Raw genomic sequence first — 24,196 nt, forward strand, 5'->3', positions numbered from 1 at the left:
AACTGTGTGGATATTTAAGCATTTCAGGGACCCAGCCAGTGGCATACATTTAACTGTGTGGATATTTAAGCATTTCAGGGACCCAGCCAGTGACATACATTTCACTGTGTGGATATTTAAGCATTTCAGGGACCCAGCCAGTGACATACATTTCACTGTGTGGATATTTAAGCATTTCAGGGACCCAGCCAGTGACATACATTTCACTGTGTGGATATTTAAGCATTTCAGGGACCCAGCCAGTGACATACATTTCACTGTGTGGATATTTAAGCATTTCAGGGACCCAGATAGATGATGATGATAGATTTGTGTTTCTCTAAAAAGGAGAGCTGTTGCCCTGTGAGTCTAGTTGAAGCAGAGGAGGATGTAGACAGATAAATGCATAGCAACATGTGTGGTCCTCTCTGTTTTCAATACGATCCTACAATAAATATATATTATATTGTACACATCATTCTATCATGTTTGCAGTCAAAATATTCCAAACATTTATAATTCAAAATCTTAAAGTGAAAATGTTTCATTGCTGCAAAATGTCAAATATTATAATAAATCTTCTAGCTACCTCTTTTCGCTCATACACTCTCTCTTCCATCTACAGTAGGGGAGATCAATAGCTTCCATCTACAGTAGGGGAGATCAATAGCTTCCATCTACAGTAGGGGAGATCAATAGCTTCCATCTACAGTAGGGGAGATCAATAGCTTCCATCTACAGTAGGGGAGATCAATAGCTTCCATCTACAGTAGGGGAGATCAATAGCTTCCATCTACAGTAGGGGAGATCAATAGCTTCCATCTACAGTAGGGGAGATCAATAGCTTCCATCTGGTGTCATGTTTCTCCAATACTTTTCTCCCTCCTTTCAGTTCAGTTGCTCATGGCAGAATTGTGTTTCTTGGCTTTAAGTAGAAACAGCCCTTCACCACTGATCTTGGATCAAAATAGTCAACCTTGATCCTAACTGTAACCATTAGAATACAATGAATGTCTATGATGGTCCAGTATGTGATGGTCTAGTATGTGATGGTCCAGTATGTGATGGTCTAGTATGTGATGGCCCAGTATGTGATGGTCCAGTATAATGGTCCAGTATGTGATGGTCTAGTATGTGATGGTCCAGTATGTGATGGTCTAGTATGTGATGGCCCAGTATGTGATGGTGCAGTATGTGATGGTCCAGTATGTGATGGTCCAATATAATGGTCCAGTATGTGATTGTCCAGTATGTGATGGTCCAGTATGTGATGGTCCAGTATGTGATGGTCCAGTATGTGATGGTCTAGTATGTGATGGCCCAGTATGTGATGGTGCAGTATGTGATGGTGCAGTATGTGATGGTCTAGTATGTGATGGTCCAGTATGTGATGGTCCAGTATAATGGTCCAGTATGTGATGGTCCAGTATGTGATGGTCCAGTATGTGATGGTCTAGTATGTGATGGCGCAGTATGTGATGGTCCAGTATGTGATGGTCTAGTATGTGATGGTCCAGTATGTGAGGGTCCAGTATGTGATGGTCCGGTCCAGTATGTGATGGTGCAGTATGTGTTGGTCTAGTATGTGATGGTCTACTATGTGATAGTCTAGTATGTGATGGTCTAGTATGTGATGGTCTAGTATAATGGTCCAGTATGTGATGGTGCAATATGTGATGGTGCAGTATGTGATGGTGCAGTATGTGATGGTCTAGTATGTGATGGTCCAGTATGTGATGGTCCAGTATGTCATGGTCTAGTATGTGATGGTCCAGTATGTGATGGTCCAGTATGTGATGGTCTAGTATGTGATGGTGCAGTATGTGATGGTCCAGTATGTGATGGTCTAGTATGTGATGGTCCAGTATGTGAAGGTCCAGTATGTGATGGTCTAGTATGTGATGGTCTAGTATGTGATGGTGCAGTATGTTGGTCCAGTATGTGATGGTCTAGTATGTGATGTCTAGTATGTGATGGTCTAGTATGTGATGGTCTAGTATAATGGTCAGTATGTGATGGTCCAGTATGTGATGGTCTAGTATGTCCAGTATGGATGGTCTAGTATGTGATGGTCCAGTATGTGATGGTCTATGTCATGGTCTAGATGGATGCAGTATGTGATGGTCCAGTATGTGATGGTCCAGTATGTGAAGGTGCAGTATGTGGTGGTCTAGTATGTCATGGTCTAGTATGTGATGGTCCAGTATGTGAAGGTGCAGTATGTGGTGGTCTAGTAAGTCATGGTCTAGTATGTGATGGTCCAGTATAATGGTCCAGTATAATGGTCCAGTATGTGATGGTCCAGTATGTGATGGATCAGTCCAGTATGTGCTGGTCTAGTATGTGATGGTCCAGTATGTGAGGGTCCAGTATGTGATGGTCAAGTCCAGTATGTGATGGTGCAGTATGTGATGGCGCAGTATGTGATGGTCCAGTATGTGATGGTCTAGTATGTGATGGTCCAGTATGTGAGGGTCCAGTATGTGATGGTCCGGTCCAGTATGTGATGGTGCAGTATGTGTTGGTCTAGTATGTGATGGTCTACTATGTGATAGTCTAGTATGTGATGGTCTAGTATGTGATGGTCTAGTATAATGGTCCAGTATGTGATGGTGCAATATGTGATGGTGCAGTATATGATTGTCCAGTATGTGATGGTCTAGTATGTGATGGTCCAGTATGTGCATGTCCAGTATGTGATGGTGCAGTATGTGGTGGTCTAGTATGTGATGGTCTAGTATGTGATGGTCTAGTATGTGATGGTGCAGTATGTGATGGTGCAGTATGTGATGGCCAATATGTGATGGTTCAGTATGTGATGGTCTAGTATGTGGTGGTCCAGTATGTGATGGTCTAGTATGTGATGGTCTAGTATGTGATGGTGCAGTATGTGATGGTGCAGTATGTGGTGGTCCAGTATGTGATGGTCTAGTATGTGATGGTGCAGTATGTGATGGTGCAGTATGTGATGGCCAATATGTGATGGTTCAGTATGTGATGGTCTAGTATGTGGTGGTCCAGTATGTGATGCTCCAGTATGTGATGGTCTAGTATGTGGTGGTCCAGTATGTGATGGTCTAGTATGTGATGGTATAGTATGTGATGGTCCAGTATGTGATGGTCCAGTATGTGGCTCCTCTGCTTGGGTCCATTTTGATCTGCTCGATGTCGATCTGTTGTGCAGTTAGTCACTACTGGGTGAATGAAGGAGAATGCTTTGACCTGAATAAATAATACTAGATGCCTGCAGACAGTAGGTTGTTCTACTGCCCTACGCTGCTGGGATCACACTGCAGCAGCCGCACGATAGACGGATCGTTCTTTGCTCCCTCAACAAACTCCTCCAGAGACAGTTTACCTGAAGAACACAATGAGTAAAATGACAGTTAGTGTCAGTTGGTGCACAGACAGTAGGATGGAAACAGGGAGGAAGTGGATAAGGCCTGGAGAAGGATTTGGGAGTGAATTGAAATTTGATAGCTAGGTACTTACCATCACGATTTGTGTCCATCTGCCTGAAGATTTTGTCTGTGCGTTTCTCAGGTGTCGACTCATCCTCCGGCATTTTCATGACAGAGGAAACCATCTTGTAGATCGCCTGGAGACAGGTATAGAGAGAGGGAGTATGAGAAGCCAACCTCCACATTACATGATCTTATGTTATAACCTGAGCTAGTTCACCAGACAAAACAAACAGTCTTGAAGAGGGCACGACAAACCCTATTCCCCCTCAGGAAAAAGTTTGTCATTGGTCCCTATATCCTCAAAAGGTTCTACAGCTGCACCATTGATAGCATCCTGACTGGTTGCATCACTGCCTGGTATGGCAAATGCTCGGCCTCCGACTGCAAGGCACTACAGAGGGTAATGCTAACGGCCCAGTATATCACTGGGGACAAGTTTCCTGGCATTCAAGAGCTTTATATCAGGTGGTGTCAGAGGAAGGGCCAAAAAATTGTCAAAGACTCCAGCCACCCTAGTCATAGACTGTTCTCTCTGCTACCGCATGGCAAGTGATACCGGAGCGCCAAGTCTAGGACCAAAAGGCTTCTTAAAAGCTTTTACCCTAAAGCCATAAGACTCCTGAACATTTAATCAAATGGTTACCCATACTATTTGCATTGCTCCACCCCCTTTTACGCAGCAGCTACTCTCTGTTTTTATCTATGTATAGTCACCTTAATAACTCCTACATATGACCTCAATATCCTCAAGTAACCGGTGCCCCTTCACATATAGCCTCCACATTGACTCTGTACCGGTACCCCCTGTATATAGCCTCCACATTGACTCTGTACCGGTACCCCCTGTATATAGCCTCCACATTGACTCTGTACCGGTAGCCCCTGTATATAGCCTCCACATTGACTCTGTACCGGTTCCCCTGTATATACTCTCTAGTCTCCACATTGACTCTGTACTGGTACCCCTGTATATAGCCTCCACATTGACTCTGTACCGGTACCCCCTGTATATAGCCTCCACATTGACTCTGTACCGGTACCCCTGTATATAGCCTCCACATTGACTCTGTACCGGTACCCCTGTATATAGCCTCCACATGGACTCTGTACCGGTACCCCTGTATATAGCCTCCACATTGACTCTGTACCGGTACCCCCTGTATATAGCCTCCACATTGACTCTGTACCGGTACCCCCTGTATATAGCCTCCACATTGACTCTGTACCGGTAGCCCCTGTATATAGCCTCCACATTGACTCTCTACCGGTTCCCCCTGTATATAGTCTCCACATTGACTCTGTACTGGTACCCCCTGTATATAGCCTCCACATTGACTCTGTACCGGTACCCCCTGTATATAGCCTCCACATTGACTCTGTACCGGTACCCCCTGTATATAGCCTCCACATTGACTCTGTACCGGTACCCCCTGTATATAGCCTCCACATGGACTCTGTACCGGTACCCCCTGTATATAGCCTCCACATTGACTCTGTACCGGTACCCCCTGTATATAGCCTCCACATTGACTCTGTACCGGTACCCCTGTATATAGCCTCCACATGGACTCTGTACCGGTACCCCCTGTATATAGCCTCCACATTGACTCTGTACCGGTACCCCTGTATATAGCCTCCACATTGACTCTGTACCGGTACCCCCTGTATATAGCCTCCACATTGACTCTGTACTGGTACCCCCTGTATATAGCCTCCACATTGACTCTGTACTGGTACCCCTGTATATAACCTCCACATTGACTCTGTACTGGTACCCCTGTATATAGCCTCCACATTGACTCTGTACCGGTACCCCCTGTATATAGCCTCCACATTGACTCTGTACCGGTACCCCTGTATATAGCCTCCACATTGACTCTGTACCGGTACCCCTGTATATAGCCTCCACATTGACTCTGTACTGGTACCCCCTGTATATAGCCTCCACATTGACTCTGTACCGGTACCCCCTGTATATAGCCTCCACATTGACTCTGTACCGGTACCCCTGTATATAGCCTCCACATTGACTCTGTACCAGTACCCCTGTATATAGCCTCCACATTGACTCTGTACCGGTACCCCTGTATATAGCCTCCACATTGACTCTGTACCGGTACCCCTGTATATAGCCTCCACATTGACTCTGTACCGTAACCCCCTGTATATAGCCTCCACATTGACTCTGTACCGTAACACCCTGTATATAGCCTCCACATTGACTCTGTACCCCCTGTATATAGCCTCCACATTGACTCTGTACTGGTACCCCCTGTATATAGCCTCCACAATGACTCTGTACCCCCTGTATATAGCCTCCACATTGACTCTGTACCGGTACCCCTGTATATAGCCTCCACATTGACTCTGTACCAGTACCCCTGTATATAGCCTCCACATTGACTCTGTATTGGTACCCCCTGTATATAGCCTCCACATTGACTCTGTACTGGTACCCCCTGTATATAGCCTCCACATTGACTCTGTATTGGTACCCCTGTATATAACCTCCACATTGACTCTGTACTGGTACCCCTGTATATAGCCTCCACATTGACTCTGTACCGGTACCCCTGTATATAGCCTCCACATTGACTCTGTACCGTACCCCCTGTATATAGCCTCCACATTGACTCTGTACTGGTACCCCTGTATATAGCCTCCACATTGACTCTGTACCTACCACCTGTATATAGCCTCCACATTGACTCTGTACTGGTACCCCCTGTATATAGCCTCCACATTGACTCTGTACTGGTACCCCCTGTATATAGCCTCCACATTGACTCTGTACCGGTACCCCCTGTATATAGCCTCCACATTGACTCTGTACCGGTACCCCCTGTATATAGCCTCCACATTGACTCTGTACCGGTACCCCTGTATATAGCCTCCACATTGACTCTGTACTGGTACCCCCTGTATATAGCCTCCACGTTGACTCTGTACCGGTACCACCTGTATATAGCCTCCACATTGACTCTGTACTGGTACCCCTGTATATAGCCTCCACACTGACTCTGTACCGGTACCCCCTGTATATAGCCTCCACATTGACTCTGTACTGGTACCCCTGTATATAGCCTCCACATTGACTCTGTACCGGTACCCCCTGTATATAGCTTCCACATTGACTCTACCGGTACCCCCTGTATATAGCCTCCACATTGACTCTGTACCCCCTGTATATAGCCTCCACATTGACTCTGTACCCCCCTGTATATAGCCTCCACATTGACTCTGTACTGGTACCCCCTGTTTACAGCCTCGCTATTGTTATTTTACTGCTGCTCTTGAATTATTTGTTACTTTTATTTCTTATTCTTATTTTTATTTAATTTTTTAACTGCATTGTTGGTTAATTGTGGGCTTGTAAGTAAGCATTTCACTGTAAGGTGTTGAATTCGGCGCAACACATGTTGAATTCGGAGCATGTGACAAATAACATTTGATTTGAGTAATAAAGCCTCTCTTGAAAAAGCCAAACCTTGACCCGGAAAATGTAAACAACTATCCGCATATGTCTAATCTCCCATTCCTCTCAAAATTTTTAGAAAAAGCTGTTGCGCAGCAACTCAATGCCTTCTAGAAGACAAACAATGTATACGAAATGCTTCAGTCTGATTTTAGACCCCACCATAGCACTGAGACTGCACTCGTGAAGGTGGTTTTAATGGCATCAGACTGAGGCTCTGCATCTGTCCTCTTTCTCCTAGACCTTAGTGCTGCTTTTGACACCATCGATCACCACATTGTTTTGGAGAATTTGGAAACCCAAATTGGTCTACACGGACAAGTTCTTGCCTGGTTTAGATCTTATGTGTTGGAAAGATATCAGTTCGTCTCTGTGTATGGTTTGTCCTCTGACAAATCAATTGTAAGCGTCGGTGTTCCTCAGGGTTCCGTTTTAGGACCGCTATTGTTTTCAATATATATTCTACCTCTTGGTGATGTCTGTCAGAAACACAATGTCCACATTCACTGCTATACGGACGACACACAGCTGTACATTTTGATGAAACATGGTGAAGCCCCAACATTGCATATCCTGGAAGCATTTGTTTCAGACATAAGGAAATGGGTGGCCGCAAATGTGTTACTTTTAAACTCGGACAAAACAGAGATGCTAGTTCTAGGTCTCAAGAAAGAAAGAAATCAGTTTTTTTCCATCTTCGTAAAATTGCAGAAAAACCATGCTTTTGTCACTTCTAGATTAGCCTACTGCAATGCTCTACTATCCGGCTACAAAGCACTAAATACATTTCAGATAGTGCTAAACACGGCTGCTAGAATCTTGACTAGAACCCAACAATTTGATCATATTACTCTAGTGCTAGCCTCTCTACACTGACGTTTGAACATCTTGAAGAACAATCTGGCCTTAAATGGCCATATACTCATATAATCTCCACCTGGTTGGCCCTGTCCGGGGGTATAGTTATCTCTCTCTCTTTCTCTTCTCTCTGAGGACCTGAGCTCTAGAACCATGCCTCGGGACTACCTGGCCTGATTACTCCTTGCTGTGCATAGTCCACCTGTTCGTGCTGCTGCTCCAGTTTCAACTGTTCTACCAGTGGCTATGGAACCCTGACCTTGTCCCGGACCTGCTTCCTTGTTCCGGACCTGCGGTTTTCGACACCCTCTCTCTGCCGCACCTGTTGTCTCTAACTCTGAATGATCGGCTATGAACAGCCAACTGACATTTACTCCTGAGGTGCTGACCTGTTGCACCCTAGACAACCACTGTGATTATTATTATCTGACACTGCTGGTCATCTATGAACATTTGAACATCTTGGCCATGTTCTGTTATAATCTCCTGCTGGTCATCTATGAACATTTGAACATCTTGGCCATGTTCTGTTATAATCTCCACCCAGCACAGCCAGAAGAGGACTGGCCACCCCTCAGAGCCTGGTTCCTAAAATCCTGCCTTTCTAGGCTGGATTTCAGACTGATATAGCTGGTGTGATGATTAGTGGACAGCTAGAGAAGGAGACTATGTGACTAGACAGCCTTTATGGGGTTTCGCTCACTAAAAGTCTGATGGGTGATTATTCAAGGGCTAGGGTATTTACACACAGCTGTGTAAGGGATTCGCTCATATGTAAACACAACTGCACAAGGATAGAATAGATAGGCATATAAAGACAGAGACAGAGAGAGAGACAGACAGAGAGACAGGAAGACAGAGAGACAGACAGGCAGCTAGACACAGACAGACAGACAGACAGACAGACAGACAGACAGACAGACAGACAGACAGACAGACAGACAGACAGACAGACAGACAGACAGACAGACAGACAGACAGACAGACAGAGACAGATAGGCAGACAGAGACAGATAGGCAGACAGACAAAGACAGATAGGCAGACAGACAGACAGACCTGTACGATCTCCAGCATCTCTGCCTTGCTGATGTATCCGTTCCCGTCCAGGTCGTACATGCTGAAGGCCCACTTCAGTTTTTGGTCCAGGCGGCCGCGAGACGTAACGCTCAGAGCGATGATGAACTCCCGGAAGTCTATGGTCCCGTCCCCGTTGGCGTCGAAGGTGCGGAAGACGTGCTCTGCAAACTTGGAGGCGTCTCCGTAAGGGAAGAAGTTACCATAGATCTTCTTAAACTCCTCCATGGAGAGGTTCCCGCTGGGGCAGTCTCTCAGGAAGCCCTTGTACCACTCCTGGATCTCATGCTCCGTGAAGTCCGTGCTCTCCAGCAGATCCTGCATCACCTCTGGGCGGAGTTTGCTGTTCTGCTTCCCCATTTTTAGATGTTTTGGTGGCCTTGGAGGGAGAGGAAGGGGGTAGAGAGAGAGAGAGATGGAGGGAGAGAGTGATTAGTTGTCATTCAGCTTCTCAACTGAGCTTGTTCAATGGGTCAGAGAGAGAGAACGAGGGAGAGAGAGAGAGAACAAGGGAGAGAGAGAAAGAGGGAGAGAGACAAGTAACTGATTTACGCAGGTTTGTGTTGATACCTGACAAAAATAATTGGACAATGTTCAGGGGAACATTATGCCTCTACATTATACCTTGGGCAATGGTCCCCTTTCAAACAGCTACATTTATTCACATTTTTGGCAGCATTTGCCTTTAATATAATCATTGCTTAGACTCAACTGAGCGAGAAACATTCACCTTTTGACCCCATTGTTGTGATAATTGTCGTGGTAACCTGATGTTACAGCAAGCTCTGCATTATTCTGACAGAAAGGCACTGCGTTCATTTCTTCACATTCACAACAGTAAATTAACAGCTCGCCATAATTGTAGAAAATGAGTAAATAACGACTTTGTATCCTATTCAGAGCTGTTATGACATTTATGGTTGTTACTGTGGGACTAGACTACCTCTATGGTGTTACTGCCATCCTATTCAGAGCTGTTATGACCTCTATGGTGTTACTGCCATCCTATTCAGAGCTGTTATGACCTTTATGGTTGTTACTGTGGGACTAGACTACCTCTATGGTGTTACTGCCATCCTATTCAGAGCTGTTATGACCTCTATGGTGTTACTGCCATCCTATTCAGAGCTGTTATGACCTCTATGGTTGTTACTGTGGGACTAGACTACCTCTATGGTGTTACTGCCATCCTATTCAGAGCTGTTATGACCTCTATGGTTGTTACTGTGGGACTAGACTACCTCTATGGTGTTACTGTAGACTACCTCTATGGTTGTTACTGTGGGACTAGACTACCTCTATGGTGTTACTGCCATCCTATTCAGAGCTGTTATGACCTCTATGGTGTTACTGCCATCCTATTCAGAGCTGTTATGACCTCTATGGTGTTACTGCCATCCTATTCAGAGCTGTTATGACCTTTATGGTTGTTACTGTGGGACTAGACTACCTCTATGGTGTTACTGCCATCCTATTCAGAGCTGGAGGAAGGTGACCCTCCCACTGTTCATTCTGGACGCCGCTGTGGAGGATGGAGATACTGGGCTGCTGAACACTTTATCAACTGTTTTATACAGGGGAACACAATGCCTCTACATTATACCTCTACATTATACCTTGATATAAAGGTAGAGGGGAACATTAGACCTCTACATTATACCCTGATATAAAGGTAGAGGGGAACATTAGACCTCATTATGCCTTGATATAAAGGTAGAGGGGAACATTAGACCTCATTATGCCTTGTTATAAAGGTAGAGGGGAACATTAGACCTCTACATTATACCTTGATATAAAGGTACAGGGGAACATTAGACCTCTACATTATACCTTGATATAAAGGTACAGGGGAACATTAGACCTCTACATTATACCTCTACATTAGACCTCTACATTAGACCTCTACATTATACCTTGATATAAAGGTAGAGGGGAACATTAGACCTCTACATTAGACCTCTACATTATACCTTGATATAAAGGTAGAGGGGAACATTAGACCTCTACATTAGACCTTGATATAAAGGTAGAGGGGAACATTAGACCTCTACATTATACCTTGATATAAAGGTAGAGGGGAACATTAGACCTCTACATTAGACCTCTACATTAGACCTTGATATAAAGGTAGAGGGGAACATTAGACCACATTAGACCTCTATATAAAGGTAGAACATTAGACCTCTACATTAGACCTTGATATAAAGGTAGAGGGGAACATTAGACCTCTACATTAGACCTTGATATAAAGGTAGAGGGGAACATTAGACCTCTACATTAGACCTTGATATAAAGGTAGAGGGGAACATTAGACCTCTACATTATACCTTGATATAAAGGTAGAGGGGAACATTAGACCTCTACATTAGACCTCTACATTAGACCTTGATATAAAGGTAGAGGGGAACATTAGACCTCTACATTAGACCTCTACATTAGACCTCATTATACCTTGATATAAAGGTAGAGGGGAACATTATACCTCTACATTAGACCTCTACATTAGACCTCTACATTAGGCCTCTACATTATACCTCTACATTATACCTTGATATAAAGGTACAGGGGAACATTAGACCTCTACATTAGACCTCTACATTAGACCTATACATTAGACCTCTACATTAGACCTCTACATTATACCTCTACATTAGATCTCTACATTAGACCTCTACATTAGACCTCTACATTAGACCTCTACATTATACCTTACACCTATAATTAGATCTCTACATTAGGCCTCTACATTAGACCTCTACATTATACCTTGATATAAAGGTACAGGGGAACATTAGACCTCTACATTATACCTTGATATAAAGGTATAGAGGAACATTAGACCTCTACATTAGACCTCTACCTCTACATTAGACCTACATTAGACATTAGACCTCTACATTATACCTCTATATTAGACCTCTACATTAGACCTCTACATTAGACCTCTACATTAGGCCTCTACATTATACCTCTACATTAGACCTCTACATTAGACCTCTACATTATACCTTGATATAAAGGTAGAGGGGAACATTAGACCTCTACATTAGACCTTGATATAAAGGTAGAGGGGAACATTAGACCTCTACATTAGACCTTGATATAAAGGTAGAGGGGAACATTAGACCTCTACATTAGACCTCTACATTAGACCTTGATATAAAGGTAGAGGGGAACATTAGACCTCTACATTATACCTTGATATAAAGGTAGAGGGGAACATTAGACCTCTACATTAGACCTTGATATAAAGGTAGAGGGGAACATTAGACCTCTACATTAGACCTCTACATTAGACCTCTACATTAGACCTTGATATAAAGGTACAGGGGAACATTAGACCTCTACATTATACCTTGATATAAAGGTATAGAGGAACATTAGACCTCTACATTAGACCTCTACATTAGACCTCTACATTAGACCTCTACATTAGACCTCTACATTATACCTTGATATAAAGGTAGAGGGGAACATTAGACCTCTACATTAGACCTCTACATTATACCTCTACATTATACCTTGATATAAATGTAGAGGGGAACATTAGACCTCTACATTAGACCTCTACATTAGACCTCTACATTAGGCCTCTACATTATACCTCTACATTAGACCTCTACATTAGACCTCTACATTATACCTCTACATTATACCTTGATATAAAGGTAGAGGGGAACATTAGACCTCTACATTAGACCTCTACATTATACCTCTACATTAGACCTCTACATTAGACCTCTACATTAGACCTCTACATTAGGCCTCTACATTATACCTCTACATTAGACCTCTACATTAGACCTCTACATTAGACCTCTACATTATACCCTGATATAAAGGTAGAGGGGAACATTAGACCTCTACATTAGACCTCTACATTAGACCTTGATATAAAGGTAGAGGGGAACATTAGACCTCTACATTATACCTTGATATAAAGGTACAGGGGAACATTAGACCTCTACATTAGACCTCTACATTAGACCTCTACATTAGACCTCTACATTAGACCTCTACATTAGACCTCTACATTAGACCTCTACATTAGGCCTCTACATTATACCTCTACATTAGATCTCTACATTAGACCTCTACATTAGACCTCTACATTAGACCTCTACATTAGGCCTCTACATTACACCTCTACATTAGATCTCTACATTAGGCCTCTACATTATACCTCTACATTATACCTTGATATAAAGGTACAGGGGAACATTAGACCTCTACATTATACCTTGATATAAAGGTATAGAGGAACATTAGACCTCTACATTAGACCTCTACATTAGACCTCTACATTAGACCTCTACATTAGACCTCTACATTATACCTCTACATTAGACCTCTACATTAGACCTCTACATTAGACCTCTACATTAGACCTCTACATTAGACCTCTACATTATACCTTGATATAAAGGTAGAGGGGAACATTAGACCTCTACATTAGACCTTGATATAAAGGTAGAGGGGAACATTAGACCTCTACATTAGACCTCTACATTAGACCTTGATATAAAGGTAGAGGGGAACATTAGACCTCTACATTAGACCTCTACATTAGACCTCTACATTAGGCCTCTACATTATACCTCTACATTAGACCTCTACATTAGACCTCTACATTATACCTTGATATAAAGGTAGAGGGGAACATTAGACCTCTACATTAGACCTTGATATAAAGGTAGAGGGGAACATTAGACCTCTACATTAGACCTCTACATTAGACCTCTGACCTTGATAAAAGGTAGAGGGGAACATTAGACCTCTACATTATACCTTGATATAAAGGTAGAGGGGAACATTAGACCTCTACATTAGACCTTGATATAAAGGTAGAGGGGAACATTAGACCTCTACATTAGACCTCTACATTAGACCTCTACATTAGACCTTGATATAAAGGTACAGGGGAACATTAGACCTCTACATTATACCTTGATATAAAGGTATAGAGGAACATTAGACCTCTACATTAGACCTCTACATTAGACCTCTACATTAGACCTCTACATTATACCTTGATATAAAGGTAGAGGGGAACATTAGACCTCTACATTAGACCTCTACATTATACCTCTACATTATACCTTGATATAAAGGTAGAGGGGAACATTAGACCTCTACATTAGACCTCTACATTAGACCTCTACATTAGACCTCTACATTAGGCCTCTACATTATACCTCTACATTAGACCTCTACATTAGACCTCTACATTATACCTCTACATTATACCTTGATATAAAGGTAGAGGGGAACATTATACCTCTACATTAGACCTCTACATTATACCTCTACATTAGACCTCTACATTAGACCTCTACATTAGACCTCTACATTAGGCCTCTACATTATACCTCTACATTAGACCTCTACATTAGACCTCTACATTAGACCTCTACATTATACCCTGATATAAAGGTAGAGGGGAACATTAGACCTCTACATTAGACGTCTACATTAGACCTTGATATAAAGGTAGAGGGGAACATTAGACCTCTACATTATACCTTGATATAAAGGTACAGGGGAACATTAGACCTCTACATTAGACCTCTACATTAGACCTATACATTAGACCTCTACATTAGGCCTCTACATTACACCTCTACATTAGATCTCTACATTAGGCCTCTACATTATACCTCTACATTAGACCTCTACATTAGACCTCTACATTAGACCTCTACATAGACCTCTACATTAGGCCTCTACATTACACCTCTACATTAGATCTCTACATTAGGCCTCTACATTATACCTCTACATTATACCTTGATATAAAGGTACAGGGAACATTAGACCTCTACATTATACCTCTGATATAAAGGTATAGAGGAACATTAGACCTCTACATTAGACCTCTACATTAGACCTCTACATTAGACCTCTACATTAGACCTCTACATTAGACCTCTACATTAGGCCTCTACATTATACCTCTACATTAGACCTCTACATTAGACCTCTACATTATACCTTGATATAAAGGTAGAGGGGAACATTAGACCTCTACATTAGACCTTGATATAAAGGTAGAGGGGAACATTAGACCTCTACATTAGACCTCTACATTAGACCTTGATATAAAGGTAGAGGGGAACATTAGACCTCTACATTATACCTTGATATAAAGGTAGAGGGGAACATTAGACCTCTACATTAGACCTTGATATAAAGGTAGAGGGGAACATTAGACCTCTACATTAGACCTCTACATTAGACCTCTACATTAGACCTTCTACATTAGACCTTGATATAAAGGTACAGGGGAACATTAGACCTCTACATTATACCTTGATATAAAGGTATAGAGGAACATTAGACCTCTACATTAGACCTCTACATTAGACCTCTACATTAGACCTCTACATTAGACCTCTACATTATACCTTGATATAAAGGTAGAGGGGAACATTAGACCTCTACATTAGACCTCTACATTATACCTCTACATTATACCTTGATATAAAGGTAGAGGGGAACATTAGACCTCTACATTAGACCTCTACATTAGACCTCTACATTAGACCTCTACATTAGGCCTCTACATTATACCTCTACATTAGACCTCTACATTAGACCTCTACATTATACCTCTACATTATACCTTGATATAAAGGTAGAGGGGAACATTAGACCTCTACATTAGACCTCTACATTATACCTCTACATTAGACCTCTACATTAGACCTCTACATTAGACCTCTACATTAGGCCTCTACATTATACCTCTACATTAGACCTCTACATTAGACCTCTACATTAGACCTCTACATTATACCCTGATATAAAGGTAGAGGGGAACATTAGACCTCTACATTAGACCTCTACATTAGACCTTGATATAAAGGTAGAGGGGAACATTAGACCTCTACATTATACCTTGATATAAAGGTACAGGGGAACATTAGACCTCTACATTAGACCTCTACATTAGACCTCTACATTAGACCTCTACATTAGACCTTTACATTAGACCTCTACATTAGACCTCTACATTAGGCCTCTACATTATACCTCTACATTAGATCTCTACATTAGACCTCTACATTAGACCTCTACATTAGACCTCTACATTAGGCCTCTACATTACACCTCTACATTAGATCTCTACATTAGGCCTCTACATTATACCTCTACATTATACCTTGATATAAAGGTACAGGGGAACATTAGACCTCTACATTATACCTTGATATAAAGGTATAGAGGAACATTAGACCTCTACATTAGACCTCTACATTAGACCTCTACATTAGACCTCTATATTAGACCTCTACATTAGACCTCTACATTAGGCCTCTACATTATACCTCTACATTAGACCTCTACATTAGACCTCTACATTATACCTTGATATAAAGGTAGAGGGGAACATTAGACCTCTACATTAGACCTTGATATAAAGGTAGAGGGGAACATTAGACCTCTACATTAGACCTCTACATTAGACCTTGATATAAAGGTAGAGGGGAACATTAGACCTCTACATTAGACCTCTACATTAGACCTTGATATAAAGGTAGAGGGGAACATTAGACCTCTACATTATACCTTGATATAAAGGTAGAGGGGAACATTAGACCTCTACATTAGACCTTGATATAAAGGTAGAGGGGAACATTAGACCTCTACATTAGACCTCTACATTAGACCTTGATATAAAGGTAGAGGGGAACATTAGACCTCTACATTAGACCTCTACATTAGACCTCTACATTAGACCTTGATATAAAGGTACAGGGGAACATTAGACCTCTACATTATACCTTGATATAAAGGTATAGAGGAACATTAGACCTCTACATTAGACCTCTACATTAGACCTCTACATTAGATCTCTACATTAGACCTCTACATTAGACCTCTACATTAGACCTCTACATTACACCCTGATATAAAGGTAGAGGGGAACATTAGACCTCTACATTAGACCTCTACATTAGACCTCTACATTAGACCTCTACATTATACCTTGATATAAAGGTAGAGGGGAACATTAGACCTCTACATTAGACCTCTACATTATACCTCTACATTATACCTTGATATAAAGGTAGAGGGGAACATTAGACCTCTACATTAGACCTCTACATTATACCTCTACATTAGACCTCTACATTAGACCTCTACATTAGACCTCTACATTAGGCCTCTACATTATACCTCTACATTAGACCTCTACATTAGACCTCTACATTAGACCTCTACATTATACCCTGATATAAAGGTAGAGGGGAACATTAGACCTCTACATTAGACCTCTACATTAGACCTTGATATAAAGGTAGAGGGGAACATTAGACCTCTACATTATACCTTGATATAAAGGTAAAGGGGAACATTAGACCTCTACATTAGACCTCTACATTAGACCTCTACATTAGACCTTGATATAAAGGTAGAGGGGAACATTAGACCTCTACATTAGACCTCTACATTAGACCTCTACATTAGACCTCTACATTAGACCTTGATATAAAGGTAGAGGGGAACATTAGACCTCTACATTAGACCTCTACATTAGACCTCTACATTAGACCTCTACATTAGACCTTGATATAAAGGAACAGGGGAACATTAGACCTCTACATTATACCTCTACATTACACCTCTACATTAGACCTCTACATTAGACCTCTACATTAGACCTCTACATTATACCTTGATATAAAGGTAGAGGGGAACATTAGATCTCTACATTATACCTTGATATAAAGGTACAGGGGACATTATACCTCTACATTAGACCTCTACATTAGACCTCTACATTAGACCTCATTATGCCTTGATATAAAGGTACAGGGAACATTAGACCTCTACATTAGACCTCTACATTAGACCTCTACATTATACCTTGATATAAAGGTAGAGGGGAACATTAGACCTCTACATTAGACCTCTACATTAGACCTCTACATTAGACCTCTTATGCCTTGATATAAAGGTACAGGGAACATTAGACCTCTACATTAGACCTCTACATTAGACCTCTACATTATACCTTGATATAAAGGTAGAGGGGAACATTAGACCTCTACATTAGACCTCTACATTAGACCTCTACATTAGACCTCATTATACCCTGATATAAAGGTACAGGGGAACATTAGACCTCTACATTAGACCTCTACATTAGACCTCTACATTAGACCTCATTATACCTTGATATAAAGGTAGGGGAACATTACACTCTACATTATACCTTGATATAAAGGTAGAGGGAACATTAGACTCTACATTATACCCTTGATATAAAGGTACCATTAGACCTCATTATGCCTTGATATAAAGGTACAGGGGAACATTAGACCTCATTATGCCTTGATATAAAGGTAGAGGGGAACATTAGACCTCTACATTAGACCTCTATACCCTGATATAAAGGTACAGGGAACATTAGACCTCTACATTAGACCTCTACATTAGACCTCTACATTAGACCTTGATATAAAGGTACAGGGGAACATTAGACCTCTACATTAGACCTCTACATTAGACCTCTACATTAGACCTCTACATTACACCTTGATATAAAGGTAGAGGGGAACATTAGACCTCTACATTAGACCTCTACATTAGACCTCTACATTAGACCTCTACATTAGACCTTGATATAAAGGTAGAGGGGAACATTAGACCTCTACATTAGACCTTGATATAAAGGTAGAGGGGAACATTAGACCTCTACATTAGACCTCTACATTAGACCTCTATTAGACCTCTACATTAGACCTCTACATTAGACCTTGATATAAAGGTAGAGGGGAACATTAGACCTCTACATTAGACCTCTACATTAGACCTCTACATTAGACCTAATAAAGGTAGAGGGGAACATTAGACCTCTACATTAGACCTCTACATTAGACCTCTACATTAGACCTCTATTAAAGACCTTAGACTACATTAGACCTCTACATTAGACCTCTACATTAGACCTCTACATTACACCTGATATAAAGGTAGAGGGGAACATTAGACCTCTACATTAGACCTCTACATTAGACCTCTACATTAGACCTCTACATTATACCTTGATATAAAGGTAGAGGGGAACATTAGACCTCTACATTAGACCTCTACATTATACCTTGATATAAAGGTAGAGGGGAACATTAGACCTCTACATTAGACCTCTACATTATACCTCTACATTATACCTCTACATTAGACCTCTACATTAGACCTCTACATTAGACCTCTACATTAGGCCTCTACATTATACCTCTACATTAGACCTCTACATTAGACCTCTACATTAGACCTCTACATTAGACCTTACATTAGACCATTATACCCTGATATAAAGGTAGAGGGGAACATTAGACCTCTACATTAGACCTCTACATTAGACCTTGATATAAAGGTAGAGGGGAACATTAGACCTCTACATTATACCTTGATATAAAGGTAGAGGGGAACATTAGACCTCTACATTAGACCTCTACATTAGACCTCTACATTAGACCTTGATATAAAGGTAGAGGGGAACATTAGACCTCTACATTAGACCTCTACATTAGACCTCTACATTAGACCTCTACATTAGACCTTGATATAAAGGAACAGGGGAACATTAGACCTCTACATTATACCTCTACATTACACCTCTACATTAGACCTCTACATTAGACCTCTACATTAGACCTCTACATTATACCTTGATATAAAGGTAGAGGGGAACATTAGATCTCTACATTATACCTTGATATAAAGGTAGAGGGGAACATTAGACCTCATTATGCCTTGATATAAAGGTAGAGGGGAACATTAGACCTCTACATTATACCTTGATATAAAGGTACAGGGGAACATTAGACCTCTACATTAGACCTCTACATTAGACCTCTACATTATACCTTGATATAAAGGTAGAGGGGAACATTAGACCTCATTATACCTTGATATAAAGGTACATTAGACCTCTACATTATACCTTGATATAAAGGTACAGGGGACATTATACCTCTACATTAGACCTCTACATTAGACCTCTACATTAGACCTCATTATGCCTTGATATAAAGGTACAGGGGAACATTAGACCTCTACATTAGACCTCTACATTAGACCTCTACATTATACCTTGATATAAAGGTAGAGGGGAACATTAGACCTCTACATTAGACCTCTACATTAGACCTCTACATTAGACCTCATTATGCCTTGATATAAAGGTACAGGGGAACATTAGACCTCTACATTAGACCTCTACATTAGACCTCTACATTATACCTTGATATAAAGGTAGAGGGGAACATTAGACCTCTACATTAGACCTCTACATTAGACCTCTACATTAGACCTCATTATACCCTGATATAAAGGTACAGGGGAACATTAGACCTCTACATTAGACCTCTACATTAGACCTCTACATTAGACCTCATTATACCTTGATATAAAGGTACAGGGGAACATTACACCTCTACATTATACCTTGATATAAAGGTACAGGGGAACATTAGACCTCTACATTATACCCTGATATAAAGGTACAGGGGAACATTAGACCTCATTATGCCTTGATATAAAGGTACAGGGGAACATTAGACCTCATTATGCCTTGATATAAAGGTAGAGGGGAACATTAGACCTCTACATTAGACCTCATTATACCCTGATATAAAGGTACAGGGGAACATTAGACCTCTACATTAGACCTCTACATTAGACCTCTACATTAGACCTTGATATAAAGGTACAGGGGAACATTAGACCTCTACATTAGACCTCTACATTAGACCTCTACATTAGACCTCTACATTACACCCTGATATAAAGGTAGAGGGGAACATTAGACCTCTACATTAGACCTCTACATTAGACCTCTACATTAGACCTCTACATTATACCTTGATATAAAGGTAGAGGGGAACATTAGACCTCTACATTAGACCTTGATATAAAGGTAGAGGGGAACATTAGACCTCTACATTAGACCTCTACATTAGACCTCTACATTAGACCTCTACATTATACCTCTACATTAGACCTTGATATAAAGGTAGAGGGGAACATTAGACCTCTACATTAGACCTCTACATTAGACCTCTACATTAGACCTTGATATAAAGGTAGAGGGGAACATTAGACCTCTACATTAGACCTCTACATTAGACCTCTACATTAGACCTTGATATAAAGGTACAGGGGAACATTAGACCGCTACATTAGACCTCTACATTAGACCTCTACATTAGACCTCTACATTACACCCTGATATAAAGGTAGAGGGGAACATTAGACCTCTACATTAGACCTCTACATTAGACCTCTACATTATACCTTGATATAAAGGTAGAGGGGAACATTAGACCTCTACATTAGACCTCTACATTATACCTTGATATAAAGGTAGAGGGGAACATTAGACCTCTACATTAGACCTCTACATTATACCTCTACATTATACCTCTACATTAGACCTCTACATTAGACCTCTACATTAGACCTCTACATTAGGCCTCTACATTATACCTCTACATTAGACCTTAGACCTCTACATTAGACCTCTACATTAGACCTCTACATTAGACCTCTACATTATACCCTGATATAAAGGTAGAGGGGAACATTAGACCTCTACATTAGACCTCTACATTAGACCTTGATATAAAGGTAGAGGGGAACATTAGACCTCTACATTATACCTTGATATAAAGGTAGAGGGGAACATTAGACCTCTACATTAGACCTCTACATTAGACCTTGATATAAAGGTAGAGGGGAACATTAGACCTCTACATTAGACCTCTACATTAGACCTCTACATTAGACCTCTACATTAGACCTTGATATAAAGGAACAGGGGAACATTAGACCTCTACATTATACCTCTACATTAGACCTCTACATTAGACCTCTACATTAGACCTCTACATTAGACCTCTACATTATACCTTGATATAAAGGTAGAGGGGAACATTAGACCTCTACATTATACCTTGATATAAAGGTAGAGGGGAACATTAGACCTCATTATGCCTTGATATAAAGGTAGAGGGGAACATTAGACCTCTACATTATACCTTGATATAAAGGTACAGGGGAACATTAGACCTCTACATTAGACCTCTACATTAGACCTCTACATTATACCTTGATATAAAGGTAGAGGGGAACATTAGACCTCATTATACCTTGATATAAAGGTAGAGGGGAACATTAGACCTCTACATTATACCTTGATATAAAGGTACAGGGGACATTATACCTCTACATTAGACCTCTACATTAGACCTCTACATTAGACCTCATTATGCCTTGATATAAAGGTACAGGGGAACATTAGACCTCTACATTAGACCTCTACATTAGACCTCTACATTATACCTTGATATAAAGGTAGAGGGGAACATTAGACCTCTACATTAGACCTCTACATTAGACCTCTACATTAGACCTCATTATGCCTTGATATAAAGGTACAGGGGAACATTAGACCTCTACATTAGACCTCTACATTAGACCTCTACATTATACCTTGATATAAAGGTAGAGGGGAACATTAGACCTCTACATTAGACCTCTACATTAGACCTCTACATTAGACCTCATTATACCCTGATATAAAGGTACAGGGGAACATTAGACCTCTACATTAGACCTCTACATTAGACCTCTACATTAGACCTCATTATACCTTGATATAAAGGTACAGGGGAACATTACACCTCTACATTATACCTTGATATAAAGGTACAGGGGAACATTAGACCTCTACATTATACCCTGATATAAAGGTACAGGGGAACATTAGACCTCATTATGCCTTGATATAAAGGTACAGGGGAACATTAGACCTCATTATGCCTTGATATAAAGGTAGAGGGGAACATTAGACCTCTACATTAGACCTCATTATACCCTGATATAAAGGTACAGGGGAACATTAGACCTCTACATTAGACCTCTACATTAGACCTCTACATTAGACCTTGATATAAAGGTACAGGGGAACATTAGACCTCTACATTAGACCTCTACATTAGACCTCTACATTAGACCTCTACATTACACCCTGATATAAAGGTAGAGGGGAACATTAGACCTCTACATTAGACCTCTACATTAGACCTCTACATTAGACCTCTACATTATACCTTGATATAAAGGTAGAGGGGAACATTAGACCTCTACATTAGACCTTGATATAAAGGTAGAGGGGAACATTAGACCTCTACATTAGACTTCTACATTAGACCTCTACATTAGACCTCTACATTAGACCTCTACATTAGACCTTGATATAAAGGTAGAGGGAACATTAGACCTCTACATTAGACCTCTACATTAGACCTCTACATTAGACCTTGATATAAAGGTAGAGGGGAACATTAGACCTCTACATTAGACCTCTACATTAGACCTCTACATTAGACCTTGATATAAAGGTACAGGGGAACATTAGACCGCTACATTAGACCTCTACATTAGACCTCTACATTAGACATTACACCCTGATATAAAGGTAGAGGGAACATTAGACCTCTACATTAGACCTACATTAGACCTCTACATTAGACCTCTACATTATACCTTGATATAAAGGTAGAGGGAACATTAGACCTCTACATTAGACCTCTACATTATACCTTGATATAAAGGTAGAGGGGAACATTAGACCTCTACATTAGACCTCTACATTATACCTCTACATTATACCTCTACATTAGACCTCTACATTAGACCTCTACATTAGACCTCTACATTAGGCCTCTACATTATACCTCTACATTAGACCTCTACATTAGACCTCTACATTAGACCTCTACATTAGACCTCTACATTATACCCTGATATAAATGTAGAGGGGAACATTAGACCTCTACATTAGACCTCTACATTAGACCTTGATATAAAGGTAGAGGGGAACATTAGACCTCTACATTATACCTTGATATAAAGGTAGAGGGGAACATTAGACCTCTACATTAGACCTCTACATTAGACCTTGATATAAAGGTAGACCATTGATATAAATTAGACCTCTACATTAGACCTCTACATTAGACCTCTACATTAGACCTTGATATAAAGGAACAGGGGAACATTAGACCTCTACATTAGACCTCTACATTAGACCTCTACATTAGACCTCTACATTAGACCTCTACATTAGACCTCTACATTAGACCTCTACATTATACCTTGATATAAAGGTAGAGGGGAACATTAGACCTCTACATTATACCTTGATATAAAGGTAGAGGGGAACATTAGACCTCATTATGCCTTGATATAAAGGTAGAGGGGAACATTAGACCTCTACATTATACCTTGATATAAAGGTACAGGGGAACATTAGAACTCTACATTAGACCT

The 24,196-nt window shown here is 40.9% G+C and overlaps 1 protein-coding gene across 1 annotated transcript in view; it reads right to left on the reverse strand.

Moving 5' to 3' along the window:
• Positions 1 to 2,303: 2,303 nt before the first annotated feature.
• The window catches only part of LOC115132665 (neurocalcin-delta A-like), an 88,729-nt gene continuing 66,836 nt past the window's right edge, over positions 2,304 to 24,196 (reverse strand). The window contains exons 2-4 of the mRNA XM_065020027.1: positions 8,834 to 9,230; positions 3,472 to 3,577; positions 2,304 to 3,337 (exon numbers count right to left, since the gene is read on the reverse strand). Coding sequence (XP_064876099.1) covers positions 3,243 to 3,337; positions 3,472 to 3,577; positions 8,834 to 9,211 — 579 coding nt within the window. The 5' untranslated portion in view covers positions 9,212 to 9,230 and the 3' untranslated portion in view covers positions 2,304 to 3,242. The remainder of the gene's footprint in view (positions 3,338 to 3,471; positions 3,578 to 8,833; positions 9,231 to 24,196) is intronic.

Source organism: Oncorhynchus nerka, linkage group LG7 (assembly GCF_034236695.1).
Source record: "Oncorhynchus nerka isolate Pitt River linkage group LG7, Oner_Uvic_2.0, whole genome shotgun sequence".
Taxonomy (NCBI): Eukaryota; Metazoa; Chordata; class Actinopteri; order Salmoniformes; family Salmonidae; genus Oncorhynchus; species Oncorhynchus nerka.